The sequence below is a fragment of the Rhinopithecus roxellana genome, chromosome 16, assembly GCF_007565055.1.
Source record: "Rhinopithecus roxellana isolate Shanxi Qingling chromosome 16, ASM756505v1, whole genome shotgun sequence".
In the NCBI taxonomy this organism is placed as follows: domain Eukaryota; kingdom Metazoa; phylum Chordata; class Mammalia; order Primates; family Cercopithecidae; genus Rhinopithecus; species Rhinopithecus roxellana.
This window is the reverse complement of record NC_044564.1, coordinates 37,760,874-37,778,148: the sequence shown is the minus strand read 5'-3', so window position 1 is coordinate 37,778,148 and position 17,275 is coordinate 37,760,874. Positions and strand designations below refer to the sequence as shown.

At 46.3% G+C, this 17,275-nt stretch overlaps 1 protein-coding gene across 4 annotated transcripts in view; it reads left to right on the top strand.

Moving 5' to 3' along the window:
* Nucleotides 1-17,275, top strand: part of SHC3 (SHC adaptor protein 3) — a 176,969-nt gene that overhangs the window by 110,769 nt on the left and 48,925 nt on the right. For all 4 annotated transcript variants that reach the window (XM_030920393.1, XM_010371270.2, XM_030920395.1 and 1 more), the window contains exons 7-8: nucleotides 10,728-10,854; nucleotides 17,022-17,172. In XM_030920393.1, coding sequence (XP_030776253.1) covers nucleotides 10,728-10,854; nucleotides 17,022-17,172 — 278 coding nt within the window. The remainder of the gene's footprint in view (nucleotides 1-10,727; nucleotides 10,855-17,021; nucleotides 17,173-17,275) is intronic.

Below are 17,275 nucleotides of genomic sequence, written 5' to 3'. Positions count from 1 at the left end.
CCCCCTCCCGACCAATGAGCAGTGCCATCTTGTATTACTAAGGATGAATGAGGTTTGCAAGGATTGTAGATCGCCTGGCTGAGTTAGGAGGTACTGGACCTCACTGACCACCAAACACACACCTGTATCCAGATAGCTGGTTTGGTACAATTGATTTACACACAAACAGCCCCTGCCTGTATTCTGACAGTGGCCTCGGCTACACCTGGAAGACCACCTGCTGCCCATCCTCCTGCCCAGCTTCAGCTCCTGGTGTGTGTCCAGTGCCCAGTAAGCCACACAGAGCTACTTCACTCTGCCCTGCCAGCCCTAGAGGCCGGTGCCCAAGCTCAGGTGCTGTCTGCTTATACCCCTTTCAGCCTCTAAGTCCATAGGCACAGGCTGGATGGGGGGAGTCATTTATAAAGCCAAAGCCCATTGGATGGTAGCATGGCTGGGGTGGGTGGGACTGACCAAGGTGCACTACCCTGGGATCCCAGGCAGCTACTGATGCACCACACCACAGCTGCAATTTAAAACTCACTAATAAAATAACAAATGGAATTAATAACAGCACAAAACAGTACTTCCTTCTACGAGCCCCCTACCCCAGGTACCAACTCAGATTTTCTAGTTTGCTTTGCGTAATTTTTATCCATATACATATACTCTCTTTTTAACATTTTTATACAAATGAGATCCTAATATTCTGTTTTGCTACTTACCCTCCAATGCTGTATGTTGGACATATTTTTAAGGTAGTCCACACAGAACAGATGAACTGATCCTTGATGTGGCTCTATGGAGAACCTTCCCTCACGCCACTGCCTGGGGAGCTTAAAGAAATCTCAATGCTCAGGCCTCAGAGAGTGGGGCCCAGACAACATTTTCTAAAAGCTCTTCAGGTGTTTCCAAGGTACCGCCAAGGCTGGGAAATAAGCCTTAGGTCCAGATCCTGAAGGAGTTTAGCCCTGAGTCATCGACTTGGTTTCTCGGGGGCAAACCAAGAGTACTTTCTGCCCACAATACAGTTCCTGTCCAGTGGCATGGGAATCAGGATCGATTCCACATGTCCCGTGGCTGCCTCACCAGACTCTCTCAGGTTTGCATGCAGTGATATTGTGAAGACAAGTGCCAGACCTGTGATGCAGAAAAGGATCTCCACCATTTTTGGTGCTTGAGGGCACCACCAACACAGGGGCCCTTTTATGGACTGAATGTTCATGTCACCCCCAAACTTACATGTTAAAATAGAACCCCCCAATATGATGGTATTGCATTAATTAAAGGCCCCAGTTGAAGGTGGTGTCTTTGGGAGGTCATTAGGTCATGAGGGGGAAGCCTTATGAATGGGTTTGGTGCTTCTGTCAAAGAGACCTCAGAGAGCTCCCTCACCCTCTTTCCACCCGTGCGAGGACACAGCAAGCAAGCGCCGTCTGCAAACCAGGAAGAGAGCCCTCACTAGACACCAAGTCTGCTGGCACCTTCCAGCCTCCAGAACTGTGAGAAACAAATGTCTGTTGTTGAAGTCACCCAGCCTGTGGTGTTACAGCAGTCCCGGCTGACTAAGACAGGCCCTTTGTTTGAGACAGTTAGTGTGAGATCCTCACTCTGTACTTCCACCTATCTATGGCCTGTAACAAACTACTTCAAGCTTAGTGGCTTCACAACAACCATTTTATTATAATAGAATGTGGGTCAGGAATTCAGGCAAGTGTCAGCTGGTCAGTTCATCTCCAAGTGGCATCGACAGGGGTCACCGAGTGGTCTTTAGCCAGAGAGTCTGGGCTGGTCTAGAAGGTCCGAATTGGCTTTGCTTCCACACCTGGGACCTTGGCAAAGATAACTAGAGGCTCAGCCCCCTCCATGGAGTCTCAGAGACTCTCCAAGTGGCCCCTTCAGCCCTCTAGGAAGCAGGGCTTTCTATGTGGCAGCTATAGGTTCCATGAGACCCAGAGTAGATGCTTCCAGTGCTCGGAAAGGCCAGGCTCAGCTTCACTTCTGCCATAGATTTACCAGTCACAACTGTCGGCCAGGCACGGTGGCTCATGCCTGTAATCCCAACATTTTGGGAGGCTGAGGCGGGCAGATCATGAGGTCAGGAGATCGAGACCAGCCTGGCCAACATGGTGAAACCCCTATCTCTATTAAAAATACGAAAATAAGCCGGGCGTGGTGGCATGCACCTATAGTCCTAGCTACTTGGGAGGTGGAGGCAGGAGAATAGCTTAAACCTGGGATGCAGAGGTTGCAGTGAGCCAAGATCATGCCACTGTACTCCAGCCTGGTGACAGAGTGAGACTCCATCTCAAAAAAGAAAAAAAGCTGTCACAGCCAGTTCAGACTCAAGGGGAAGGAAGCCACATGTACTCTTCAAGGAAAGAGTGTCAAGGAATTTGCAGCCATCTTTATCCCTCAACCCTCCTTTCACCATGTATGAGGAGGCCCAGCCTACCAGATGACAGTGTGGGCAGGGAGGGTGGGTCTAGCTGCATCCCTCCAGCAGCGCAGCTGTGAGTATGTTCTGCTCCATCTCATAAGTGTTCTTACCAGGATGACTTCCTCCATGAAGGAGCCGGTGGCAGGGCTTTCTCCCAACTGCTCTGTTTTCTTTCTTCCTCCCCTAAGCCATGTAGAGAGGGGTTAATTTAGGAAGATTGGCCTCTACCACTGGGCAGAGTAGCAAGAAATTCTGGGTGTGAATGTTCTTATTTGGGCTCTTAAATGTCCAAGTCCCCACACAGGGGCTCCTAGGCCTATGTGTATGAGCTGACCTTGTAGTGTTGTGGCCACAGGCACAGCCCCTAAAGACCATCAGGGACAGAACGCATCCTGGAAAGTCTTCTGTAAAATTTTACAGCAGGAGGTGAATTTTCTGAGGGATGGATGTTTCCCACATTTGGCTATTATGAGCAGTGTTTTTACAAACAAAGCCAGACTCTGTGCTTTACATACCATGCCTATGCTGAACATATTTTTCCAGCCCTGGCCTCTGCCTGAAAGCCAGCTCCACTTGGGTGTCTCACAGGCCTCTCAAACATAGGCAGTCACAGACAGGTCCAGCACTTTCATCCTGTGGAGTACCTGCTGGTCTCTATCAACAGCAACCCCTCCCCGACTTCCCCACTTCTCTGCCTTCTTTCCTTCACCTGCACCTGCTGGCAAAGCCTTCCGTCTTACCAGTTCTTGCTACTGCCCTGCTGCCCCCTGACAGGCTCCATAATTAATCATCAGGTCACTCTATGCCCGCTCTTCCTCTCTAAAGTTTTTTTGTCCACATGGCAGCCAGAAGGATCCTCTTAAAATGGTGCAATCTTGTTCCTCCTCTGCTCACTCCAAATAAAATGTCCCATTCCCCCAACCCCCACAGGACCCTCTGTGACCTCACTCCCACTCCATCCCGTCTCGCTTCCTATGATCCCCTCTCCCTGCCACTCCAGCTACACTGGCTTCCGGGTCTTCCTTGACCCTGACGGTGCCAAGTAAGTTCTTGCCTCGTGGTCCCTGTGTCTGGCCTTCTACCACTGGCCTTCCTGGACTTCTCTCCCTGACTCCCTTCAGGCATCTTCTCCAGTGCCACCTCTGGGGCTGCCTCCCTTTATCATCCTGTTTACCATCCTATACCAACCGTCTTCCAGCACGTCTTCCACCACCATCCTCCACCACGTCCTCTACCACGTTCTCCACCACCATCCTCCACCACCATCCTCCACCACGTCCTCTACCACGTCCTACACCACTGTCCTCCACCACGTTCTCTACCACCATCCTCCACCACATCCTCTACCACATCCTACACCACTGTCCTACACCACGTCCTCTAACACGTCCTACACCACCATCCTCTGCCACTGCCCTCCACCAAGTCCTACACCACGTCCTCTAACACATCCTACACCACCATCCTCTGCCACTGCCCTCCACCAAGTCCTCCACCACATCCTCTACCATGTCCTCCATCACTGCCCTCCTCCACCGTCCTCCACCATGTCCTCCACCACCATCCTCCACCACCATCCTCCACCACCGTCCTCCACCACATCCTATACCACTCTCCTCTACCACCTCCTAACACCATCATCTTCCACTACTGTCCTCCACCATGTCCTCCACCATGTCCTAACAACACCATCCTCCACCACATCCTCTAACACATTCTCCACCACCATCCTCCACCACATCCTCTACCACATCCTCTACCACTGTCCTACACCACGTCCTCTACCACGTCCTACACCACCATCCTCTGCCACCGTCCTCCACCATGTCCTCCATCACTGTCCTCTGCCACTATCCTCCACCATGTCCTCCACTATCATCCTCCACCACCATCCTCCACCACATCCTATACCACTGTCCTCCACCACCTCCTAACACCGTCATCCTCCACTACTGTCCTCCACCATGTTCTACACCAACGTCCTCCACCACATCCTACACCATGTCCTCCACCACCGTCCTCCACGACATCCTACACCATGTCCTCTACCACATCCTCCACCACCACCCTCCACCACATCTTCCACCACCATCCTCCACCACGTCCTACACCACCATCCTCCACGACCGTCCTCCACCATGTTCTACACCACTGTCCTCCACCACATCCTACACCACGTCTTCCACCACCGTCCTCCACCATGTCCTATGCCACCATCCTCCACCACCATCCTCCACCACGTCCTATGCCACCATCCTCTACCACCACCCTCTACCACGTCCTCCACTGCCATCCTCCATCTTCTTTGTTTTACATTGTCTTCCTTGCTGTGTTCATTTCCTAGGGCTGTTATAACAAAATGTCACAAACTAGGTGGCCTGAAACAACAGAAACTGATTCTTTCACCATTCCAGAAGCCAGGAGTCTGAAGTCAGGCAACAGCAGAGCCATACTCTAGGGGAGATTCCTTCCAGCTTCTGGTGGCCCAGCCATTCCTTGGCTTGTGGTAGCATCACTCCTCTCTCTGCCTCCCCTTCCTGTGTGTTTGGGCCCCTCTTCTTGTCTATTATAAGGACACTTGTCCTTGGATTTAGGGCCCTCCCCAATCCAGAATAATCTCATCTCAAGATCCTTAACCACACCTGTAAAAACTCTTTTCCACAGGTTCCAGATGGTCAGGGGGCATGACTTTTGTGGGGGGCACCCTTCAATTCACTACAGAGGTGTATTTTTATTTATTTATTTATTTATTTTCAGTGTCCACTGAAACTGTCCCTAGATCCTAGGGCAGGGCCTTGTGCACAGTAGATGCTCAAAAAATGTCTGCTGAGTAGAGTCTTCAGTAAATATTTTGTACATTTTTTGTGTGTGTGCTCTCGTCCAAGAATTTCCCTAGGGTATGTACCTGGAGGTCAAATCACTGTTTTGGACATCTTCAACTTTTCTGAAATGGTCATTCTACTTTATAATTCCACGGGTAGTATACGAGGTCTCCTTTTGTTCAACAATTGACAGTTTTAGACTTTTAAATTCCCACAAATCTGATGGGTGCAAAATACTATATCCTTATTACTTTAATTTGCCCTATCTGGGGCTAGGACATGTATTAAGAAACTCATCATAGCAGAGTGGCTGAATGTTGGATTTTTTATTCTTCTGTGATTAAAAAAAAGGAAGAAAACTGGATCAATTCAGAGTGCATGGCTACACTGAATAAACAAACTAAGGTTGTCTGACCAGTCTGAGATTGAGGAAACCTTATCTCTCTGGTAGAATTCATTTGTTTTTGATATTCCTTTTAAGGAGTGTGGGTTATCAGCTCACTAAGAGGAAAAGACAGCCAATCTTATTTAGCAGAACTTTTCCTCACTTGAGTAATGACTTCAAGTGTCTTCAAGGCTCCCCATTCCCTGGCCAGCTGCTCTAGAATGTGGCTGGATCAGAGGCTACTGGTGTCTGGATGAGTGGCCACTGGAGAACCCCAGATGGACTGTGGGAGCCAAGCCACCCTGGAGAGGCTGATAGACAGCACCTGGGACCTGTGAACTGTGGGGCTGGGGTGTGGCTTCCTGAAAGTGGGGCATGGATCCCGAGAAGGTTTTTGCCTTGGCTTGGGCAGGGTCTCGCTGTTCATGCAAAGCTTGCCGAGGCAGTGGCCTATGCCAGAAGTGTGCAAACAGCCCACTGTGTGGGACATGAAGGCTGGAGCGTTGGCTCACAGTTCTAATCTGGAAACTGAGGATGATCTTAGTCCATAATAGCAGAGGAAGGACACAATGGCTGCACAGCAGGCAGGGATCTCTGCTGCCAGCCCACGTACTGGGACGTGGGGTGCAGCGGCGAAGTGAAGTGGGTTCTCAGCTTGTGTGAACTAGTTTTAACTAAACTAAACCTCTCAGAGAGAAACTGTACATTAGGGATTATACTCATCATGGCAGCTCAAACAAATAAGAAAGAAATGGAAGAGCTGGCTGGGCATGGTGGCTCATGCCTGTAATCCCAGCATATTATCACTTGAGGCCAGGAGTTCGAGACCAGCTTGGCCAACATGGTAAAACCTGTCTTTACTAAAAATTAGCTGGGCGTGGTGGTGGGTACCAGTAATCCCACCTACTAGAGAGGCTGAGGCAGGAGAATGGCTTGAACCCGGGAGGCTGAGGTTGCAGTGAGCCAAGATCACGCCATTGCACTCCAACCTGGGTGATAAGAGCGAAACAAACAAACAACAAGAAATGGAAGAGCTGGTAACATTTACTTCCATTTTGAAAACTTCACAGGCTGCATTTCACAGTAAAAACACTGATCATCTACTCATGTAAAGTAAGAACTCAGTCCTTCCACATTCAAAGTGATTAAGAAATGTATTTCCAGGATGGAAAGATGAATTTTTATCCATCGGAATAACAATGGATCACACCTAATGTGGTTATGTCTTGAGATACTAACTGACAGTGTAATGCTTTCATGGCTAACAAGACAGCTTAAACTTTTATTTTTTTCTTTATTTTAACCTTTTTGAAGACAAAAGATATCTTTTAAAAGATATTTTTATAATACACATAATATTAATACAGGAATGCATGTTAATAATTTATAAATAGACGCTTAATGGGGATGCATGGTTGGAAAGTTCTTGTGGTAGGCATGAGTGAGAAGCAGCGTGGATACCTGTGACTTAGAGAAGGGGTTCAGTGGGTGTGACGGGCATTCCTAATATCCTGCTCTCCTATCCTTCCAAACTTGCAGAAGATGGCATCTGCCAGCCCCCTCCTGCTTGGGAGAAGCCCATGACGGTTCTGTGTGACGGGTTGAGAGCAGAACAGAAGGTGCATTTAGTACTGGTGCAAGGCCCTGCTGTCTGTTTCTTCCGCAGATTGTGGGAAAGGCCTTGCGTTGAGTACCAGGATCAAAAAGATCAAACCAGCCTGGGCCACTGAGTCACCACAAGAGGATGGCTGCCTTAGAGAGGTGCCCAGAAATGAGTGAGCAAGAATGAAATGGTTGCTTTCAGCCAGAGACGTTGGGATTGTTTCTTACTGTGGCATAACTTGCACACCCTGACTCACAGAATAGATGTCACAGGGAGGGTATTGAGGACGTGCTCAGATGAACAAGCCTCACACCAGTTTACTGGAGGCCCTGTTGTGGCAGGCAGATGGCCAGGGGCAGCCCTTAGCACCAAGCTGGGAGCAGCTACTAGCCTCTGGACTTATTAGGGGAGATGATGCTGAGAACTGGCAGTCTCATGAATTGGGATGCATCTAGGCACTGCCTTCTCATCTGCCACTGTTAACCATTCTTCAGGGAGCAGGAGATGAGAGTTGACATGCCAGGAGCTACCATATGGCAGAAAGCCACCATGTTCCCAGCTCCTACAGTGTGTCTACAAGGCCACAACACACTCCTAAGGGAGTGGTTTGCTCTCAAGTTGCCCATCTCAGGTATGGAGTAGTCCTTGTGGTGTGACCTGCTGAGAGTTCCCTTGCTGATGTCATTGCTCAGTTGGCTGCTCCGGGGCAGCTTGGGCTAGTCCTCTTAGAGAGTGGCTTCAGCTTTTTTTATTGGTCGGGGCTAAGCAAGAGAGAAAGGATTGTTGGCAAAGGATCCTTGCTTTTAAGTAAATGAACTATTGCAGGCCGTTGGTACGAGTTTCACCAATGGGTAGTTTCCCCAAATGAGAAGGACTGTGGAATTCCCTGTTTAGCTGACCTTTGCATTGAGCTATGTTTTAGATTTTGCGTCATTTGGAATCTTGATTCTGTGCATGAATGCACTGCACATCTCTCTCGGTTTCTTCTCCATTGCTTCTGAATGACATCTTTGGTTTTGTTGTTTCCTCAGGGAGAGTTGTGAAGCCCAGCAGGCTTGATGACTGCCTTTGGGGAAGGCCTCATTATTTGGTGCACACATCAAATCACACAGGGCAGGCTAGAAGACAGTGACTTTTGGCTAAGTGTCAATACTCTCAGAAGAAATACCAGGCCCAGGGAGGCAAAGTCCAGGTTTAACTTTGGATTTGGAGTGAGTTTCTAGAACGTGTAGAGGCCATTTTGTAGAAGGAATCCTCAGACCAAAGCAACAGGTGACTTGTTTTCTCTGTTCATTGAGGACTCTGCCAGGTGCCAGGAGCTGCAGGCATGTGTTAATTCCCGAGAGTCCGTGGGTCTGCTCACTATCTGCAGGGCCTGCCCCCCTACTAGTCACTTAGAGCAACATGGCCCATTTCTCAGCATGTAGAGTGCTTTTGCCTCAATCCCAGACCTGCTCCAAATGTCCTGGACATTTCCCACAGAGGCCCCTTCCCAGGCTTCGTGCTCTCAGGTGTGTAGAAGGTTAATGGCATGTGGATGAGACTGTACAGCCCACTCTCAATAAATCATATTCTTCATTCTTCATCTTAAAGGCTAGGGTACCTATTTTCTCCTTAAAAAAATAGGCTACCCTTTCTGAGCCTTTTCCAGTCTATTTTCTGGTTCTCCAAAACACCGACCAGCCGGTCTTGTTGGCTGGTGCTGATGCTGGACGGCAGGGCCGGGAGGGGCGTGGCACAGGACAGGTCAGGGGAACGAGGTGTCTCACTGGCTTTCCCTCGCTCAGGCCTGGACTCCTACTTCCTTCTTAGCTGGAAAGATGGTTGTATGTGTACCTGTCAATGACCTGCACAACTGTAACAGCTGCTTGGTATTGCTTTGTGATGACTTGGGGGCGATACTTAGTAAATAATGTCAATACTAAAATAATATCAATAATTGATCATCAAAAGACAACTAGGATGCCTGAAACTTTGTAGACAAATCTCTTGGCAATATCTAAAATAAGACTGCTGTATCCAAGGGATTGCATTGCCACCCAAAGCAGCAATACATTCGCACTTGCTCTTCCGAGGAAATACATTTCCTGTGTCTGAAGAAGTCACCCTGCCCTGGAGTCTGGGGAAGTAGCTGAGGCCCCAGGGCCTAGCTGGCTGCCTCCGGGGTAAAGTCCCAGTGCTGTGTTATGCTGAGAGGCTCCACACTGTGCAGAGGCAGCGTTGTCTGTCTCTCTGTCTCCTCCCTGACAGCTTTCATCTTTCCAGTATGTACTGGCTTCTCCTATAGGGAGGGCACAGTTCAGTGTCTCCCTAATCACTGCCAGGGCTGGGAAACAACTCATGAGGAAATGCGTCCTCCTCACTGCAGGGACCAATGAGGCTTTTGGAGGAACCCTCCTTGGCATACGATTGTCTGCAGGAGAAAGGTGGGGTGTGATAAAGGCAGCTGTCATCCTTCCCAGGAATTCCCGAGAATTCCTTTATCCCATTGGTAAAAAGATCATGCTGGGCTCCTCATGGCGACAGCCCTGTGGCTCTTTCAGGAGGGACATGTGGACGCTTGTGGTAGGGCAGGGTGGCAATGGGTCTAGAGAGTAGAGGTATTTTCCAGGACCCTGGAGCAAAAGTACTACTTCCTTATGAGGCAGAGGCTGGCCCTCTTTTCTCTGAAAGTTTCACATAGATAATCCCGCAGCCTTGCCACTAGGACAGCATGTCCTTGTGTAACAGCTGGTGCCTGCTTCGAGCATAAGGACTGCTCCAGGCCTCACCACCAGCCTTGGAGTGGCCTCATTTTGGCCTACCGCCACCCCTAACTTTTATCTACTCTTTACACAAGCTGCTTTTTTGAGAATCTGCATGAATATCCAGTCTCAAATTTATGTAGATGCATGTATCATGTTATTGGCATGTCACACTGATAATTAATATCTCTTTATATTCATCTTCAAAGGTTTCCTTATTGTTTTGAGTGGCCACATAAGGTGGTCAACACTTTACCCCCACTAAGAAGTAAGTGAACAACTTGCTCTAAGTCCACTGAATAAATCAAGATTCATTCATCAGGTGCTGGTTTCAGTCCATTTTTTTAAGGCCTCGTGGGTTTAAAGGGGCCTAGTTCATGTCGAGATCAGGCTCTTTGTCATGCTGAAGTCTCCTTCTAAACAATTTTTCCCTATTGACATCCGAACTGATGCTTTATAGACTCTAAAGACATTGAAGACCATCAAACTGAACTTGAAAATTATTTAATTTATTTAAAAAAGAAACCTATACTTTTGTAGACAATAGGCTATTAAGAAATGCATGCCTACTGTGAAATGTTGTAGCCATAGGATTCCCTACCCAGAGATGAAGCTGCGGTTGGATCTGCTAGGACATATTATGGAAGAAGCATGCACTTCTCTGTGCCTCTGACCTCAGCAAGGGCTCTTTGTAGAGGAGCCCAGGTAGCACCAGTGTCTGTCTCTAATAGGCCCATGTCACTTGCTTTCCCAGCTTGTCACATTTTGGAATGCTGTGATGGGCTGGCCCAGGATGTCATCGGCTCCATAGGACAAGCCTTTGAGCTCCGGTTTAAGCAATATTTACAGTGTCCTACCAAGATTCCCGCTCTCCATGATCGGTGAGTAGTGCTGTGACACCATTTGCAATAGCCTACGTGGGTTTCATGACCTTTCCTCTTAAAACCACATCCCTGAGCTGTGCTCTGGACAGGCACAATTAATCACAGGGCTTCCTGGGCTCTGAGACACCTGGTCCGGTGCCGGGATATGGCACAGAAAACCAACAGATGGAAGCCAACATATGGATGATGCTTTGAATGTGTAGAAAAACATTTTCTTGAAACTATAGTGACGGTCGCCAAGGTTACAGAAAAGCGACTTCATTATAAATTTTTTTGTTCTGTTTCCTCTGCAGCCATGTGATGCTTCCATATGTCACCTCTTTGCGTCTATGTCACCACCGGTTCTGTGTGTCCCATTGTCCTTGTCATTACGATTAGCCAAAGTCGTGCTGCAAGAGGTCCCCTCCGTGAGGCATTGTGCTGACTACCAGCATAGTTTCTGCTTCACTGGCCTTTGCAGCTTAATGGCTTGGTAGTTTGTTTACCTTCCAGGCGGCCCTGAGCAAGTTCTGTAAACTCCTTGAGTCTCAGCAGCTTTATCTGTGAAGTACAAATAAGAGTGGCACCATAGGTTTTTTTTTAATGTTCAACAAAATTGTGAGTGTGAAGAGGAGTTGGGAGATGTTTAGTTTATTATAAACAATGTTCAGGTTCTATCACTGAGTTTCCTTAGGATGTAAGAATATTCCATACAGCATCAAGCATTAAAAGAAAAGTAATATGGGGCATTTCGGTCGTTCAATATTCTGTCCTTGATTGAACTTGCATAATGAAAATCTATTCTAATGATGTGTTCACCATAAACAAAACTTTACTGTTGCTAAATTTACTCTGTACTTTTTTCAAACTTCTAAAGCCACATTCTTCTATGCCTTAGTTCTAGAGTCAGACTCTACCTTTGCTTTTATGATTATGAAGCCTTCTTTCATCTCCCTTCTCAGTCTTTGCCTTTCTTTAAAGAGACTTTTCATTTCTTTTCCTCTTTCCCTGGAAAATTCTGTTTAAGACATTCATTTTGGAGGTGCCTCTGCAGGACCCACCATTTCCACGTTGCTAAAAACTTCACTCCAGAGGTTGAAAATGCTAGAATTCAATTCTCCCTTATGGCCATCACATTAAAAAAAATAAGAAGAAAGAAAGAAACTTCAACAAATTGGGACAGGAAGACGTGTATAGAAGAGTTAGAGGCAAACAGTGACAGCAACCCAAATGTAGGTAGGAGAGTGAGGAAACAGATTTTTTATTTTGTGTATAATACGACATAATAGTTAATAAGAATTCACCAATATACATGTACTACCAGCATAAATCTCAAAATTTATAGTGAAATAAAAAAGAGCAAGTTACAAAAGGATATGAACCATTTATGAAAATTTTAAAAACATACATGATTGCATATATAGTATATGGATAAATAAATGTGTGGAAACAGTGTAAAAACATATACAAGGCCAGGCACAGTGGCTCATGCCTGTAATCCCAGCACTTTGGGAGGCCGAGGTGGGCGGATCACCTGAGGTCAGGAGTTTGAGACAAGCCTGGTCAACATAGTGAAATCCCATCTCTACTAAAAATACAAAAATTAGCTGGGCATGGTGATGCACATCTGTAGTCCCAGATACTTGGGAAGCTGAGGCAAGAGAATCACTTGAACTTGGGAGGTGGTGGTTGCAGTAAGCTGAGATTGTGCCACTGCACTTCAACCTGGGCAACAGAGCAAGACTCCATCTCAAAAAATCAGACACAGAAACAACAACAAGAGAATGCAAAAAGACTATACATAACTCCAGGGTATGTGAGGACACGGCAGGGGTGTGGATGGATGGGTTGTGTTTGACTGTATTTGTCAAGCATATCCCCCCTGCACCATTTTATAATAAAAATGTTCCAATATACACAAAGAACTGTATAGATACCATCTAGCTTCTACCATTAACGTTTTACTTATAATATAACTTATCTATGTATCCATCCAATGTAAGTTTGCCAAATTTTATTAAAAAGGGAAGCATGTAATTGATAAAAGAAAAATTTCAGCCAGATTAAATTTAAAGGAGTTTAAAATTGAGCAATGAACAATTTCGTGCACAGAGCAGCCTCCTAGCCAGGATAGACTAGGGGACTCCAGGGGAGCCACGTGGTGGAAGAAGATTTATGGACAGAAAAAGGAAAATGACTTACAGAAAATGGAAGTGAGGTTCAGAAACAGCTAGATTGGTTACAGCTTGGCGTTTGCCTTATTTGAACACAGTTCAAACAGTTGGCTGCATTTGATTGGCCAAAACTCGGTGATTGTCACAAGAGTAGGCTATGGTCAGTTTACACCTCCACTTGGATAGTTCAGGATGTACAGAGAAACCTTTAGGCCAAATTTAAATATGTAAGGAGGTAGCTTTAGGCTAAACTTGATTTAACATAATAGTTCAAAAAGTTAACATTTAATCTCCATGGGGGGTGCATAAGTATATTTCATGTTAATTATTATGCTAGCCTTTGTTTCTGAAATGTTGAATAAGAGCCAGATAAATGCCATTAAGATAATACATACAAAAATGAATGGAGGGAGTTAGTTTAACTACCATACATACTCCTTTGGCAGTGTACCTAAGAAGTTCTGTACATGTTTGTATACAGTGAAGTTTGAAGGACTTTTGGGGAAAGAAAATGTAGTAGACAGGATCTTATCTACTGAGAAAAATGTCACCTCCAAATGCAAGTATTGGTATATCATTTCCGTTTTTTTTTTTTTTTTTTTTTTTTCTTTTTTTTGACGGAGTCTCACTCTTTCACCGGGGCTGGAGTGCAGTGGCGCGGTCTCGGCTCACTGCAAGCTCCGCCTCCCGGGTTCGCGCCATTCTCCTGCCTCAGCCTCCCGAGTAGCTGGGACTACAAGGCGCCCGCCACCATGCTCGGCTAATTTTTTGTATTTTTAGTAGAGACGGGGTGTCACCGTGTTAGCCAGAAAGGTCTCGATCGCTTGTGATCCGCCCGCCTCGGCCCTCCAAAGTGCTGGGATTACAGGCGTGAGCCACCGCCCCCAGCTGGCCTATCATTTCTAAAGCAAAACAGCGACAAGGGGCCCTGCCTGTAGCTTCATACTGTCGGTGACCTGACACCTGCCTCACCTTATCCTGCAGAGGCTGCTGGTGTCCACAGGGTACTGTCTGAGAGAGGGGCGAGGGGGACCTCCTGGGCTTGCCCTGCCTTCCGTTCCAGCTCCACTCCTCCAACTGGAAGCAGCCTGGGAGCATGAGAGAACCCCACTGCATCCAGCTGTTCCAGCCCCATTCTCTGGGAACCTGACCTGTGGCAGTACTGGCAGGTTTTCCTTCTGGGATGCCGAGATCTTAGGGGCCAGCAAGACAGGGGCTTCTGTTTTGGAGAAGTTCTTGGGTTTTCTACTCAATCCCTCAGGCCATGTGTCTCCATACTGGGAAATATTTCCTGGAGGTATTAGGATTTGCTACATTCAGCTTAGTTTCTTTGGGGTAGAGATGAGGACAGGTGAGGGTAGAGGGAGTGTGGCAGTGTGAGGCCGACCAAGCTGTGCGTTCAGTGTCGGGGAGTCAGGCTTCTCCGGTCCTTCTCTCACTGCAGGTGAGTGTATAGATTTACTATTTGTGAATTTTTGTTGTTGTTGTTCATTATGTTATTACTGGGGAAGAGACTCTGATCTGGATATCTGGATTCATTGCACATCTTCAACTGGAAATAAAAAATAGTACTTTTTTTTTGAAAGAGTTTCACTCTTGTTGCCCAGGCTAGAGTGGAGTCGCGCCATCTCACCTCACTGCAACCTCTGCCTCCTGGATTCAAGCGATTCTCCTGCCTCCCAAGTAGCTGGGATTACAGGCGTGCACCACCATGCCTGGCGAATTTTGTATTTTTAGTAGAGACAGGGTTTCTGCATGTTGGTCAGGCTGGTCTCAAACTCCTGACCTCAGGTGATCCGCCCATCTCAGCCTCTTAAAGTGTTAGGATTACAGGCTTGAGCCACCGCACCCAGAAAAAAATAGTACTTTTGTATAAATGGATTTTTGGCCAGGTATGGATTGCAGGATTACGCCTGTAATCCCAGCACTTTGGGAGGCTGAGGCGGGTGGATCGTTTGATCCCAGGACTGTGAGAACAGCCTGGGCAACATGGCAAAACCCCATCTCTACTAAAAATACAAAAATTAGCCAGGTGCAAGGGTGCGTGCCTGTAGTTCCAGCTACTCAGGAGGCTGAAGTGGGAGGATGGCTTGCCTGGGAGGCAGAAGTTGCAATGAGCCGTGATCACACCACTGCACTCCAGCCTGGGTGACAGAACGAGACCCTATCTCAAAAAAATCAATCACTCAATCCATCAGTGGATTTTTGGTATGGTCTGATTTTTCTTGGAGGATTTTCCTTGCAGAAATCCAAGGGTATTTCAACCCCAAACCGAAGAAGACATTGAAAAACAAGTCAGATGCCACTAAGACTCCATTTATTATGATTTTTAAAATTGATAATTCATATATAATCAAATCACCCTTGTAAAGTTTACAATTCAGTTGATTTGTTATATTCAAAAGTTGTACAATTATCACCATTAATTTCAGAACATTTTCATTACCCCCCCAAAGAAACTCTATACTCATCAGCAATTACTCCCCATTCTCCACTCCCACCTCTCCCACCAACCACTAAACTACTTTCTGTCTCTATGGATTTGCCCATTCTGGACATTTCATATAAATGGAATCATACTGTATGTATCTGGCTTCTTTCACTTAGAAGAATATTTTCAAGATTCACTCATGTTGTAAGATCTGTCAGTATTTCTTTCATTTTAGAGTTCTTAGTAATATTTGAATGTATAGATATATCACCTTTTGTTCATCCAGTCATTAGTTTGTGGACAGTTGGGTGCTTCTACCTTTTTTTTGTTTGAGATGGAGTCTTGCTCTGTCACCCAGGCTGGAGTGCAGTGGCGCGATCTCGGCTCACTGCAACCTCCGCCTCCCGGGTTCAAGCAATTCTCCTGTCTCAACCTCCCGAGTAGCTGGGATTACAGACACATGCTACCACGCCCGGCTAATTTTTGTGTCTTTAGTAGAGATGGGGTTTCACCATGTTGGCCAGGCTGGTCTTGAACTCCTGACCTCATGATCTGCCAGCCTTGGCCTCCCAAAATGCTGGGATTACAGGTGTGAGCCACTGCGCCCAGCCCTACCTTTTAGCTCTTATGAACATTGCTGCCGTGAAAATGTATACAAGTTTCTTTGTGGACATATGTTGCAATATTCTTATGTATATAACTGGGAGTGAAATTCTGTGGTCATATGGTTATGCTGAAACTGCAAAGCTATTTTCCAAAGTGGCTGCACCATTTTACAGTCCCATCAGCAATGTGTGAGGGTTCTAATATCCCCATGTTCTTATCAACACTTTTTCTTGTCTATCTCTTTGATTACAGCTACCCTAGTGGGGATGAAGTGGTCTCTGGTTGTGGTTTTGATGTACATTTTCCTGATGGCTAACGATGTCGAGTTTCTTTTCATGTGCTTATTGGCCTTTTGTGTATCTCTGGAGAAAAGTCTGCTCAAAACCTTAGCTCCTTTTTAAGATCGGGCTGTCTTTTCATTGTTGAGTTGTAGGAGTACTTTATATATTCTAGTTACATGTCTCTTTTAAGATACATGTTAGCAAATATTTTCTCCCATTTTGCAGTTTGTATTTTTACTTTCTTGATAATGTCCTTTGAAGCACAACAGTTTTTTCAAATAGCAGAAGGGAGAATTTTGAGAGATTCATATTCTACCATTTTCCTTCATATCACTAAATTTCCATTTTGTAGTTGGTTTTGTTTGGGATCAATTTCATGGCTTACAAAAATGTGTGCTATCCCTTGAGGAGCTGGCTATCCTTAGGCATAATTTCTTTCTTAATTAAAATGTACTTTTACAAAAGGACCTCATTCAAACATGACTGAAATGTTCCAGTGAGTGAAACTCTGAATATGGCAGAGATATTTTGCTAAACCACTCATCTGCTTTTCATCTATGCATGAGACCCGGATGGCTGAAGAGGCACTGACTAAACTCTCTTTTCTTGATAACAGGCGCTAACATTAGATTTGTTGGTTTTGGCTGCAAGCTCAACTTTTGGCTAAAGCCCTTGGAAATCTTCCTTTAACAGAATGCAGAGTCTGGATGAGCCATGGACAGAAGAGGAGGGAGATGGCTCAGACCACCCGTACTACAACAGCATCCCAAGCAAGGTGCCTCCTCCAGGGGGCTTTCTTGATGCTCGGCTGAAACCTAGACCCCATGCTCCCGACACTGCACAGGTAAGTCTCATATTTTTTTCTCTTTATAAGGAATGGAGGCTAACTCAACTTTATTTCCTTCTGTTTTGTTTTTTTGTTTGTTTTGTTTCAGGCTGATGTTCTA